Source organism: Numida meleagris, chromosome 4 (assembly GCF_002078875.1).
Source record: "Numida meleagris isolate 19003 breed g44 Domestic line chromosome 4, NumMel1.0, whole genome shotgun sequence".
In the NCBI taxonomy this organism is placed as follows: Eukaryota; Metazoa; Chordata; class Aves; order Galliformes; family Numididae; genus Numida; species Numida meleagris.
The window spans coordinates 27,342,765-27,357,309 of record NC_034412.1 but is presented as its reverse complement, the minus strand read 5'-3'; the positions used below and the strand labels follow the sequence as shown (position 1 = coordinate 27,357,309).

The window sequence follows — 14,545 nt, the reverse complement described above, 5'->3', positions numbered from 1 at the left end:
AGGAGCAACTGCTGGATTTATAGCAGACTGATTCCCTTAACAAACAAATACTGATCTCTAATGCCAATAATTTCACTGGTTTTATTATTATTGCTTGTAGCCATAATTTAAACCCTTCTTACTGAAATATTCTGTAAAGGATATTTGTCTGAAAATATACTAAATTACAGCTAACTAATTTCTGGCTATTCCAAGAGTGGAACTGAAGGGGGGGGGAAATTACCCTTTTGCCCAAGCTAAACTAATAACTTCTTTTTCTTATTCATTGAAAAAATTCCAAAATTAGATCAATAGAAGGCGTCTTTTCACATTCGCTCAGTAGAAGTTTGTCAGAACATGGTGGTGAAGTTCCCAAAGATTTTATTAATAATATTCCACTGGCACAAAACAAATGAACAGTGCCTTACAATAGATACTTGGTATGCAGTGCCTTGCAGTCAGTGGTTTGTACATGCTGAGGCTGCTTGTAAGCCTTCAATGATGGTAGCACTGTCCCTAAGGCGATGGAGCTCCTTGCTCTTCTTCGGGTAAGATGGAGAAATAAACCACTTGGCTTTGACACAGTGGAAATCTGCAACATGGACATAAGTCATTAAAGAACCTCCTGTCAAGTAATACTGAAGAGGGCAGAGATTAAAATTGGGCCCTTGGAGGAGAGGCGGAATAAGGCTGGGAGATGAGGTGCTGAAAAAAACAGCCAAGCGTTACGGTTGAGAGGGTCTGAAAATTAGGAACACGGGGAAAGGCAATGTCTCACACAGATACTACAGGAGAGCAGAGACAGGGAACAGGTGGAGGGGGAACACATGACAAAATAAGATTTGAAATGAAAATAGAGAGGTCTGCATACAATCCCTTCCAGAAACTCAATGGAAATCTTAAATCACTGTTTTAGATATGCTGCTCATAGCTGGTAGTCTAAGCAATTAGCAGCTATAGCTTTCAGATTTTTTTCTTCTGCTTTTTAATATATTTTTGTATTTGTTCTACTGGAGTTATGTGTAATTTTCCATATGTATTATTTGAAAAGACCCCTACCTCTAATTGGGTTTAAAATATCCCTGAAACCTTCTGATTTTTATGTTTTAATTGAGATGCCGTACATACGTGTATCTCTTGCAGTTTAGAAATTTGAGGCATTTCCATGCTCTAATAGGACAGCATGCTGGGACATTTCTTGTAAACAGTTGGATAGCATTTGAAAATATTTAATCTCTTGCCAAAACAGACACAGTTAATTTTTGATCTTGTTATCTTCTTTCATTATCAACTGATATTTCATCCTCTATCCAGCTGTGTTTTGTGACACCAGCTAAGTATTCTACATTTTTAAAGCTACATTAAACAAATCTTTGGATAATAGGAAACATATTTCTTCAACCTTCATTAAAAGTTGTTGCTCTTTTGTTTGTTTAGAAAGAGCTTCAAGATAGTTTTCTCTATGTGTAATTAAAGACAGTGTCACCAATTATTCATATAAAAATTCCACACAGCAATACTGCTAAATCTTGATTAATCATTGTTTGCCAATATGAATATGTCCACTTGGATGTCTTCTTCCAATTCTGATGCACTATGCAGCAGTTTTTTTTGTTGGTAGCATGCATTGCAGCAAGTTTCCAAACCTAAAAGTGATGTCAAAAATTCTTACATTGTACTGGTAATGAAGCTCAGAAGACTACTCTGAGCTCTGCACCTCTGGAGTTAAAAAATAAAATATTCAAACCAAATGCTTTAGTATCAGCACTTAAATAAGACTAGCTGATCTGATTTAGCCTCAGATTCAGACATGTGAGACTCTATGGTAAAATTCACAGTTATCTAGTTACTGTATAAAGCATGTACAATGTGAATTTAATTTATCCCCACAATGGCTACATATACTGTTCTATACATGGTTAATAATTTTTCATTTCGCTGATCTGCCTAATAAGGAATGCAATACCAAGTAGTCTGTATGACATAGTGTATTTACTTACTTTTGTGTGTGTGTGTGTGAATTTCAAATAAACAATCTTTCATTCTATTGTTGTATTAAATAAAGTAAAAAAGAAAAATAGGAAGCTCCAGATCAGATCCAGAAGTTCCTGCAGTCCTGTAGCGTATATCTAATGCAGTGCCATACATTTTATTAAGTGAGCCAGAAATTTTTCTGTAAGCATAAAAGTTTTCAGTGTCAATGCCTACTATATGAGACTTGGAATTTTCACATGAATTCAGAACATTAAGTATAAACTAAAGGTAATATTAGGTATCATAAGCACGGTTACTTGCGTTTTACAAATAAGATAGGTCACTGATAGGTGTTGTAGAGAGAGTATAAAGTTAGGGTTGGAAGTGTTAAATAAAAGATTTTGTGAAATAAGACAGTTATCATCTCTGTGCACCTTATCACAGCTTACTGGCTCTAAATTATTCATATTTTCTAAAGAAATTTAAGGGAAAAAAATCTTACTACTAAACTCCCAAACTACTTAATTATAATTCAGGCTTTTCTCTGATACAGACTGTGAAAAGGGATTTTTCTCATAGAACATTCTTTCTCCTTCATAAATTTACTGCGACAGAGATCAGTGTTGAATGTGAGTGAATATGTGACTACTACCACATCTGTATTTTGCACTGTCATTATATATAGCTGTAGGAGTCTTTAGAATTGCTTGTAATCATTTTTTAAATGAAGATAATACTTTTCTCCCCTAAACTATAATTGTTTTCCAACTTCAGTTCCACCGGTCATCCAAGTCTACCCAGAGAGTCAAGCAAGGGAGCCAGGAGTGACAGCTAGCCTTCGGTGCCATGCTGAAGGTATTCCTAACCCGCAACTTGGCTGGCTGAAGAATGGAATTGATATCACCCCGAAGTTATCTAAACAGCTAACTCTTCAAGGTAAATGGGCATATTTATTGTTTTCTACAGATTGCAAAAGCTTTACGAGGGCATCATTTCTCTTCTAGCTATTCTTATTACCTAGTTTTAAACAAGGGTTGAAGTCTAAGCTAAAACATTTTAGGTGCTATCTTGAAATTTCTCCCCAAGGCATGCATATACTCTGCTTTCTCTTCATGAAAATAAGAGATTTACATAGGAACAGAATCGCCAGTAAATTCCAATAGCTTTTCTCAGTTATAAGATATATAGCTTCGGAGTACAACAAACAGCCCAGGACCCAGTTCTAATTACAACATTAGAATTTGTCACTGCAAGTATATTAATACCATTCAATGTGTATTCAGAATTTATATTTAAATTAGGAAGCAACACTTTTGTGAATATTTTATTCACAAAAATGTATTTTATTCGTAACTATGCATTCATGGTAATCTAATTATTTTTCATGAGCCCAGATTTGAATTTTTATTGGAGCATGGACTAAACTTTTCATGCACTGTGATTCAGTTAAAAACAAAAGTTTTTTTGACTGGTAAGAATCTCCATGAGATTTAGGAAACTGATGGCTAAAAGAACAGCAGTAGTAATATATGAACTGGATATGCTCTTATATGAAGAGTATCAGCAGACTTCAAAGGTCATGCAAAGACACTACATAAAAATAAAAAAAAGCAAAACACAATAAATCAAAAACAACCAAACAACAAAAAACGTACACAACTGAAGGGAAATCTAACTTTTAAACAATGGTAAAGGCCAGTCTTTATCATCTTTAGGGCTTGGAGACTTCAGTGAAACTGTCCAGGATGGCATTTGTCCGTACTCCTTCTGGTGAACTTTGATCAGCCATGGAAGAAAAAATCTTGTGCTATCAGTATTATTTTCAAAATCTCATCTCATTCATCTGTAAAAAACACAACAGAAATGAGGCTGCAGTGTGATACAGTGGGACAGATAGATGGCAACTGTTTCTGTAGAGTCTTACCTTCTCTACAGGTAATGGAGGTTTCTGTGCTTTCACAGCCCTCTGTCCTGAATATGTGTGAACAGTTTCCTTACCAGAAACATTTTCCACTATGTATAGAAAGTACTGGACTCTTCCTGATGGACTCATCTTTCATAGCAGCATTCTGTTGATTTCTCCTTTATGGATTTGAGTGGAAAGTTTGTTTTGTTTTCCTTGCCTCTGTATTACATATTTATGATGAATAAATGAGAATGGTTCTTCTCTAAAAAAGAAAAAGAAAAAAAGAAAAAAGAAAACAAAGCACAATTTAATTTGATTTTCCTGAATGTGTTCATATGAAATACTTTTGTAAATGCCATTGCAGTTTCTCTGAATTTTTCGTATTCCAGAGTTAAACTGTCTATGCATTAGCTTCAAGCAAAAAATGGTCCAGAGGGAGGGTTATACCATGACCTAGTGTCTCTCCCAGTCCATATTATAGAATTTATAGAAAGTTGTTTTTGAAATCTTACAGCTGAACAAGTGTTCTATAGATACAATCCAGTCAGTCGTTGTTCACGTTGTTATTCACGTGACAATATTCGAAAAAACCTTTGCTTGAGAAACTTTGACTCGTTGTTGACATTCCTGCTCAAACTGGTGTGTAACTCTTCATTTGTGTGCTAATGCTCATTATGCATGTGCAAAACCCATTTGTGTTTACTTTGTCCAAGATTTGTCTGAAAATACTCCTGAAATTATTTCAGAGGGTAGTTTCCCATAGATTCTTACACTGATGTAGGTATAACATCCAAAGTACCCATTTTCTTCTGTTGTACTTCATTCACAAGAACGCAAACACTGGGGCTTCTGGTTGCTAGAAATAATTCTGTATTATTTATATTGAAAATTTAGTCCATTATATTCCCTAGAAACCTGCATTATTTTTTGTAACACTTGTAATAGAGTGTTAAATGACCAAATGCAACCTAATGAAAACATAACTGATCATCAATAAGACCATAGTCATTAAAATCTATATAAAATATCAGATAGATATTTAACTGCAAAATGCAACATCAACTGAGGTATTACAGGCATCAGTCAGATGAATAATACTGCATGCAGTTCACTACCTAGCTGAATACCTTTTGATTAGTTTGGCACATCTCCAAGTTATGAAGTCAGGAATGAAAAAAGCTTAATTAGTATGAGCAGAGAAGGCCTTCTGAATGTTTAATCTGAAAGCATTTTAATATGCCTGTATGTTGAATGTTTCCTCTCCTTTCAGCAAATGGCAGTGAGGTTCACATTAGCAATGTGCGCTATGAAGATACAGGAGCGTATACTTGTATTGCAAAGAATGAAGCAGGAGTGGATGAAGACATTTCTTCTCTTTTTGTAGAAGATTCTGCTCGAAAGACCCGTAAGTACTATGAGAAGTATAAAAAATACATGCAGCCCTCACTTAAACATGAAATTAATATTAAAAAATATTTAGATAATATCTAAATGCAGTGTGTGAAGGCAGAGTGTGCAGCTCAGTTAGAAATGAAATTAAATCTCTGAATCCTTTTTGAATTGACATTTTTTAAATTGCTGTTACAGTTTGAGTGGTTTCTTCATGACACATTTGTTGCATGTGAAGGAAAAGATGCCTGCATAAGGAAAAGCAATAGTTCTGATGTGGTTTCAGGGGAGAATTAAAAAAAAAAAAAAAAAAAAAGAAAGAAAAGTATAAGAAAAAGAAGTATATGTGTTCTTGACATGTATCAAGAGTCAGACTTGGCCCTTGTGATATCTTGCCATCCCTGGACTTGGTCTCTACTGCTGGGAGTGCTCAGCAGGTCCAGATCAGGTCCAGATCATTTCCAATTTGCCGGTTCTGTCTTGTGCACTGACAACTGTGGCTCTCCAGAAATGTGTAGCAGCAGTTGACTGCATTTGCTTACAAAGGTAGGAGTTCACTGTGCCAAAGAAATCTCTCCTAAAGAGAGATGTTTTGTTTATCCTTCATGGAATGGTAGCAGCACTTACAAACCCATTTTACCTGTTATTTGTCTGTCTACATATTCTCTTTCTTCCCTTTCCCTCGACTCATAGAAGTCCATTCCTGAGTTCATGTGCTTTTTACTTGTTTTTTTTTTTTTTTTTAAACCAGTCATTTTCATTAATACCACACATTTTCTGGAAATGCATATAGTAAAGATAATTCAACAGTGATGAGTACTCAGCAGAATATACTGGAGGCAGGATTAGTAGCAGTGCAAATATGTCTGACACTTCCTCTTGTAAGATGCTGAGTTTGGTTCCATATGCTCAGTTTCAGAGCTTTTTTAAACTTAAAATATTTTGAGGAAATCCTCCATGGAGGAAAAGTTTATAACTACAGTGTTAATATCTTTATTTAGCTGATTTCAGTAATGCTAATTATAACCGTCGTTTCAAAATTCTTAACAGTTGTTTTTAAGTGTCACAAAAATGACTACTTAGACAGTTTTGAGAAGACAGCTGATTATAAAGAAGTTGTTCGATCGTGTCAAATTTCTAATAATCTGGTGATATGAAGTAGCCCAGTCACCTTCATTTGCCTTTTACAATCTGTGAAATGAATTATGAATGTTGCCAAATTACAAAACCTTAACAAATGAGAATGTGTTTATGGTTGCTTAAGACTTGTTTGACCTTAACAATAAAACATTTATATTCAGCTGTCCAAGTTCCAAGTACGGTAGTTGTCTAAACTATTGTGTTCCCTAAAGTCCCGATCTGAGATAATTATGCCAAATACTGTTTTCAGGAATTGTAATGTGGTGAAATAATTTCAGATCAACTACCTTTGCATGATTTGTAAAATTACGCACCATGCAATGAGCACGGCTGGCAAGACATGCTCTAAAATCCCTTAGCAGTAAATTGGAAGCTGTTATAATGAAGTACAAAGGCTTTATTATTAACACTTTTCTCTTTGTTTTTATATTTACCTCAAAACATTGGCTCATGGAGAAAAGTAGGGGTTAATAAAGAAGAGAATTACATAGGTAGAACTGCTTGGAGGCAACTTTGGGCTTTTCATCTCCCACTTTTGTCCTCCTTTAAGGAATACAGCAGACATATATTTTTGTCATCAAGTTTAATCAAGTTGTGGGTTTGGGTTTTTTTTGTTTGTTTGTTTGTTTTGTTACTGTTGTTAGTTTCTGTTTCCTGGATGGCTTTTATTTAGGTTTTCCCTTACTGGCAGTCTTATAGTAGAATATTGCTTTCAGAGTAGATTCTCACTAACTTATCAGTTAATCTTAGATTTGACACAAGGTAAAGCTCATAGGAAAACAAAAGCATTTCAGAACATTGATTTGACTGGCTATTGGAAAGGTGGAGAGAATTTTTACAGCAGTGTTCTAAAATGTGAGCTGTCATTACACGACATTGAACGTGACAGTAATTTTATATGCAATATTATGAACATAAGAGTGTAATTCCATTTTAAGCAGTGTGTCTTCTTATTTCCCAGATAGTTAATACTAAAAGGAAACGTTCATTTCTGAACCTATCCAATCAACTGCTTCTATGTATATGAACATTTTTGGTTACTAATGCTACTTTGCATAATAAGCTTAATTTTTGGATGTCATCTGTGAAATCTGATTTGTAACACATCACCAATTTGTTACGTGGAAAATTCAGAACTCATTTTTTTGAGAATTGAATATTGACAACAGAAGTGACATAGCAAGGTCATTCCTTTGGGGATGGGTAAATCTTGCTAGCGTAAACAACTCCTAAAAGAAAATCTTATATGTGCCAGTACATCTGTTTGTATTAAAACTAGATCGTTACAGATAAATAGACAGTTAAATAATAAATAAATACATATTTCATCTGTATGTCTGAAAATGTTTTCAGATTGTTAGGATTTCAAGTTTATAGCATTAATTGCATACGTATTTAATGCATGTGTGTATCATACATGCTAAAGAAACAAAGCATGGGCAAACTTTTACTGTACTGTGGAAAGAGTGATGATAGTAGCAAAAGAAAAATACATAATGCCATCAAAAGAAGGATTGTAGGTAGAAACAGTATACATTGTGAGATAATTTCGAATGGATCTTTCTATTTGTTCTTGTAGCATTCTTGCCATCTCTAGAACTAATTAGTCGATTTCCTTGGTCTAAGTGTGTAAATGCCATGTAATTAAACTCCTAGTAGTTGTTATTTTTCAGGCTTTGAGGTGTTTGTGTTTCTGTATAAGACCTGAAGAAGGGCTTGTGTGTTTGAAAGCCTGTTTTTTCCAGTGATACCAATCAGTGCAGAGCCTGTTACGATGAGTCTGGTTCTGTTGTTCTGCAAACCTCTGCAAGTGTTGGATAGCTGATACTAGGTTCCATAAAACCTTCTCCTTTCTGAGTTGTACAAGTTCAACTCTCGTTATCCTTCTTCCTTGTGTGCAGGTGTTTAATCATGTGGTCTTAGCTCTCCCTTCCCTGAGAAATGTTAAAATTTTGTAATCTCTTGAAGAAGGTATTTTAACCTGTGAAAACCTGGCCTTAAGCTGAAAGCAAATGTTTCATGGAAATGCTTTACTGTAGCTAGAAACTTTATTATCATTACGGCATTTTATAAAAAATGTAAAACAGTCTTTCAGATTTTACCACTAGATATTCATCTTTTTATATTAATTTGCAAATTGGTTTCATAAAGAAAATAATTACTTCTATTTTTCTGATGTCTTCTTTATTGATTCTTTAAACTGCTTTTCACAGCGTGCATTTTAATGTATCATGAATTTTATACTCGACAAGAACAATACAGCATACGTCATAAATAGATCTGTACATCCCATTCCTACCACAGAAGCAACTAAAAATTTACTAAATGCATGGTTTGTGCTGTCTAAATTCTCTACAGACTGGAAATTCCTTTCATTTTTTGAATTCCATTTTAACTGAAATCTGCAGTAAAAGACACTTAAGAATGATCAAATTAATCTGGATAATAGCTGGATGACCACTGATGGGTCTGGTAAAAACATTCTAAGAGTCAACCAAGCTGGTCTAAATCTCACTGAAGGCAACAGTCCGTGCTGTTGTGAAGCTCCTCTAAAAACACCTGAGAGAACTCATCTATGTTGAAAAGAGTCTGGTGTAATCACATTTGTTACAGAATCATAGAATTAGCTAGGTTGGAAAAGACCTACAAGATCATCCAATCCAACCATGCACCTACCACCAATAACCCCACTAAACCATGTCTCTCAACGCTGTATCTAAATGTTTCTTGAACACCTCCAGGGACAGTGACACAACCACCTCCCTGGGCAGCCCATTCCAGCCCCTGACCACTCTTTCAGAAAAGTAGTATTTCCTAATGTCCAGTCTAAATCTCCCCTGGCGCAACTTGAGGCCATTCCCCTTCGTCCTGTCTCTAGTTATAAGAGAGAAGAGGCTGACCCCCACCTCACTACAACCTCCCTTCAGGTAGTTATAGAGAGCGATAAGGTCCCCCCTGAGCCTCCTCTTCTCCAGGCTGAACAATCCCAGCTCCCTCAGCCGCTCCTCATAAGGCCTGTGCTCCAGACCCCTCACCAGCTTTGTCGCCCTCCTCTGAACACGCTCCAGGGCCTCAATGTCTTTCTTGCAATGAGGGGCCCAAAACTGGACACAGTACTCGAGGTGGGGCCTCACTAGGGCTGAGTACAGAAGGACAATGACTTCCCTACTCCTACTGGCAACACTATTTCTGATGCAAATCAGGATGCCATTGGCCCTCTTGGCCACCTGGGCACACTGCTGGCTCATGCTCAGCCAAGCATCGACCAATACCCCCAGGTCCGTTTCCTCCACACAACCATCCAGCCACTCTGCCCCAAGGCTGTAGTGTTGCCTGGGGTTGTTGTGGCCAAAGTGCAGGACCCGGCACTTGGTCTTGTTGAACCTCATCCCATTGGCTTTTGCCCAGAGATCCAGCCTGTCCAGATCTCTCTGTAGGGCCTTGCTACCCCCAGGCAGATCGACACTTCCTGCCAGTTTGGTGTCATCTGCAAACTTACTGAGGGTGCTTTTCAATGCCCTCATCCAGGTCATCAATAAAGATATTGAAGAGGACAGGCCCCAGCACCGACCCCTGGGGAACACCACTCGTGACCGGTCGCCCACTGGATTTAACTTCATTCACCACCACTCTCTGGGCCCGGCCCTCCAGCCAGCTCCTTACCCAGCAAAGAGTGTACCTGTCCAAGCCACGGGCTGCCAGTTTCTCCAGGAGAATACTGTGGGAGACAGTGTTGAAGGCTTTGCTGAACTCTAGGTAGACCACATCAACGGCCTTTCCCTCATCCACCAGGCGGGTCACTCGATCATAGAAGGAGATCAGGTTGGTCAAACAGCACCTGCCCTTCACAAACCCATGCTGTCTGGGCCTGATCCCCTGGTTGTCCCACAAATACCGCATGATCTCCCTCAGGACAATCTGCTCCATAAACCTTCCCTGGCACCGAGGTCAGGCTGACAGGCCTGTAGTTCCCCAGATCCTCCTTATGACCCTTCTTGTAGATGGGAGTCACATTGGCAAGTCTCCAGTCTTTTGGGACCTCTCCAGTTGACTAGGAACACCGATAGATGATGGAAAGCGGCTTGGCTATCTCCTCCGCCAGCTCCCTCAGTACTCTTGGGTGGATCTCATCCGGCCCCATGGACTTGTGGCAGTCCAGGTGGAGTAGTAGATCTCTGACTGTTTCCTCCTGCATCGTGGGGGGTTTATTCCGCTCCCCATCTGAGACTTCCAGGTCAGAGAGTAGAGTACTCTGAGGACAACTGGTCTGGCTTTTAAAGGCAGATGTAAAGAAGGCATTGAGAACCTCAGCCTTTTCATTGTCCTCAGTGGCCACATTCCCAGCCGTGTCCAGTAAAGAATGGAGATTCTCCTTGGTCCTCCTCTTACTGTTAATATATTTGTAAAAGAGTTTCTTATTCCCTTTAATCCCAGCAGCCAAGCTTAGTTCGAGCTGGGCCTTTGCCTTTCTAATTTTCTCCCTGCACATCCTGGCAACCTCTTTGTACTCTCCCTGAGTTACCTGTCCCTTCTTCCACAGGAGGTAGATTCTCTTTTTCTCCTGGAGCCTCAGGAAAAGCTCCCTGTTCATCCACGCCGGTTTCCTTCCCCGCCAGCTCATCTTGTGGCTCAGGGGGACAGCCTATTCCTGTGCCTTCAGGACTTCCTTCTTGAGGAGCAACCAGCCTTCCTGGACCCCTTTACCCTCCAGGACCAAATCCCAAGGGACCCTCCTTTACCAGTCTCCTGAATAATTCAAAGTCTGCCCTCCGAAAGTCCAAGGTAGCAGTTTTGCTGTCCGCTCTCCTGGTTCCACCAAGAATTGAGAACTCTGCCATTTCATGGTTGCTCTGTCCAAGGCAGCCCCCAACTTCCACATCTCCCACCAGACCTTCCCTGTTTGTAAACAGCAGGTCTAGCAGGGCACCTCCCCTGCTAGGTTCTCTCACCAGCTGCAGAAGGAAGTTATCTTCCATACACTCTAGAAACCTCCTAGACTGCTTCTTCTGTGCCGTGTTGTATTCCCAGCATATATCAGGGAAGTTGATGTCTCCCTATGAGGACAAGGGCTGGCGATCGCACAACTTCAGCCAGCTGTTTATAGAATGCCTCATCTGTCTCTTCATCCTGGTTAGGCGGTCTATAACAGACCCCCACCAGGATAACAAAAAACAGTTTAACATCTGGTTTTGGTTTCATTGTTCAAGTTTCTTTCCAGTAGTTCAGTTTTTCAGAAGATATATTTCATGGATTCATGACAGAACCATTTTATTTAACTAATCTGTTTTCTCCATTTAAAAAGACATTAAATTGCAAAGTGTTACTCCTAAATACAGATTTAGCCCCTTGTTTGCCTAAAGTGTATCCTCCCACAAGCATAATTAGACCCGAGTTAAAGATACAGAGATGGGGAGTCTCTTATTTCTCTTGGTAATTTGTTCTATTAACCAATCAGTTTCACTACTCTAGAATTGAGTTTAGTTTCCCTTTTGAATTCAGTTCCTCCTTTTGTTTCCTTCCTTTAGTCCTGTTATCGAACTCCGGCAACCCCTTTGTATTAATCTTGCACACTGAGAACCAAAACCCAGTCCCGGCCAGTCACTGCACGTACGCATCAATATGATGAGCAGCAAAATGGTGTTTATTGTTAAAAGTTACAGAACTATATAGTATTTCTTATCTTTTACTAGACTGTTCCAGAAGCTCACATGGGCTACTGGCCAATCATATTGAATATCGCGCTTTGTCCACTTGCTTCCGAAAAACCCATATACGGAGTGGTCATGCAGTTTGTTATCAAGGCAAAAGGTACAGCCTCTGGGTCCTACATCACGGGTTCAACTAAGTAGGTCAACCAATAAGAAAATGCCATGGGGAAGGGCCTTCCGCATTACATCCCGAACGCTCCGTTTTTCGCCTAATACAACATAGTCCCAATAAATTAATGACTGCTTAGGTATTCTTGCCCTATGATTATACCATCGCTAAATATTTATCACTGTTTCTCTCACACACAAAGTAGAAGTTTCTCATGATAAAAAAGCTATCGTAGGAATTGGAGTGTCTTTTTGGCTTGTAGATTTTAATTGGATTTGGTCAGGCTTTCTTAAAAGTAGGAAAGGCTGTCTGCAAAACCAAACGTGTTATTTATTTATTTAAAGCAGTAGATGAAGAAATACACACGTTGGATTCTACATATTTGGATTCTACATCCACTCACCCCTTCTCTAACTTTTTTCTTAGTATCATCGGCAGAAGTTTATGTTCATATCCATATCCACTGTAAGACTACCAGGCCTCACTTTCCAAATCATCCTTCTTCCCATCCGTCTCTGCCCCAAAATTTAGTCTTCATTAGTTTTCTCTGGATGTCTGAATTTGTATTTGACTATATCAAAATATAATTTATTTTAGTGATGTACTTTTGTCTGAAACTGGTAAGGACTGTCTCAAATCAACATGAGACTATCAGCATCACTTTGTGGACAATTTTACATTTGAAAGCATTTCTTGGGGACTGTTGGCCTTCAAAAGGGCATGCTCAGGAGTGTTAATTGGCTGCAAGCCACTTTGTAAGACTCCTTTGTTTGTCCTAACGAGTAGTACACAGACTTATTGGGAAATTACTTTGTATTTGTTTACTGGTCATTCATGAGAATCGTTAAGATAAGACTCACTGAGCATTGCTCTGGATATATTCCAGCAATGTCTTCTCTAACATTTACTAATATTTTAATACTAAAAGCTACTTTTTCAGATCAATCACTTTGCCAGTGTTTACTTCAATCAATGTGTGCATTACCACTGTTGTATGAATCTAATATATACTCAGAAAATCCTGCGGTAACAAATCAGATGTTTAGCAAAATTCTGATTTCCATTTATGTGAATTTTTATGTTACTAAAATTGTAATTGCATCAGAGAATATAATCATATTTGTTTGAGAAGACCTGGTTTCCCTTAGAACATAGTAGCTAGCCTGTAATTATATTCTCATCCTTTAATTTCTGACTGAATTAAATTCTCTGGGAGTGTTGTCTATTCTTTTGTCTGGGACATATACTCCAGTCTAAATAGGCTGCATCTACCTGAATCATGATGTTTCAGAGAGTTAGGAGAAAGGGAAGGGGAGCAATACAGGCACATGTAGTAGCACTCTGAACTTTATAATGTACTTTAAAATTTGTTCAAAATTACTAGCAGCAGGCCAAACATCTCACGAAATCTAATTTAGGAATTACTTTTATGCCTGTTTTTTTAAACTATTTATCTTGAGTATATGTGATTTACCCTCTCTTGTTGCATTGTAGGGTATAAAGTATTTAATCAAACTTTTTTTTTTTTCAATTACTGAGTTAGAGAGGACAGTCGAAGGGTTAACTATTGCATGGGGCTGGGGTAAGTAGAATGTAAGGCAAGATAAGAAAAGGAACTCGGCGAAACTCCATTATCAGCAGGGACCAGTACAAGGAACCGACTGAAGGCAGAGTGACTCTGCAAAGCAGCAGTGGGGTGAAAAGGGCAGAGTGATGAAGACGTCGAACCTTCATCCAACGACCACCAGGAGGAGTGATGAAGACGTCGAACCTTCATCCAACGACCACCAGGAGGAGGGAGGAAGACCTCGAGCCTTCATCCAACGACCACCAGGAACTACAACGCATGCGCTGGAGGGACGGACCATATGCAAAGGAATTCCCAGGAAGTGATGAATATGTAGATGAGTCCTGGGAAACCTGCTGAATATGTAGATGAGTCCCGGGAAACCTGCTGAATATGTATAAGCTTGGCTTTTAAATATCTAACATTTCTGCCCATGGTTATGCGAGTTTGGTGGGGCAGTGAACCCCCTCGCATCCGGTGTGGGCGCAGCACCGTAATAAACATACCTGCTTTATAACCTAATCTCGGGTTATGGAGTTTGATTCTGCAAATCATTACCATCCTGCTTCTATACAAATAAAAGATGAAAACATTTATGGAATAGTATTGCCAAGAGAACATTAAAAAAATCTGGTTCATAACAGTACAATTGAAACCTGAGTAGCTCTGGAGTCAGGATTCTTTTCTTCTATCTCTAGCAGCCATTTGTGGTAATTATCCAGGGCCTTTGCTGCTGTGTTGGTGTAAAGGAATACCAAGCTACTGGAACAATA

The 14,545-nt window shown here is 38.5% G+C and overlaps 1 protein-coding gene across 1 annotated transcript in view; it reads left to right on the top strand.

The window, feature by feature from the left end:
- FSTL5 (follistatin like 5) overlaps nucleotides 1–14,545 on the top strand; it is a 302,163-nt gene that overhangs the window by 247,468 nt on the left and 40,150 nt on the right. The window contains exons 9-10 of the mRNA XM_021396567.1: nucleotides 2,728–2,889; nucleotides 5,130–5,264. Coding sequence (XP_021252242.1) covers nucleotides 2,728–2,889; nucleotides 5,130–5,264 — 297 coding nt within the window. The remainder of the gene's footprint in view (nucleotides 1–2,727; nucleotides 2,890–5,129; nucleotides 5,265–14,545) is intronic.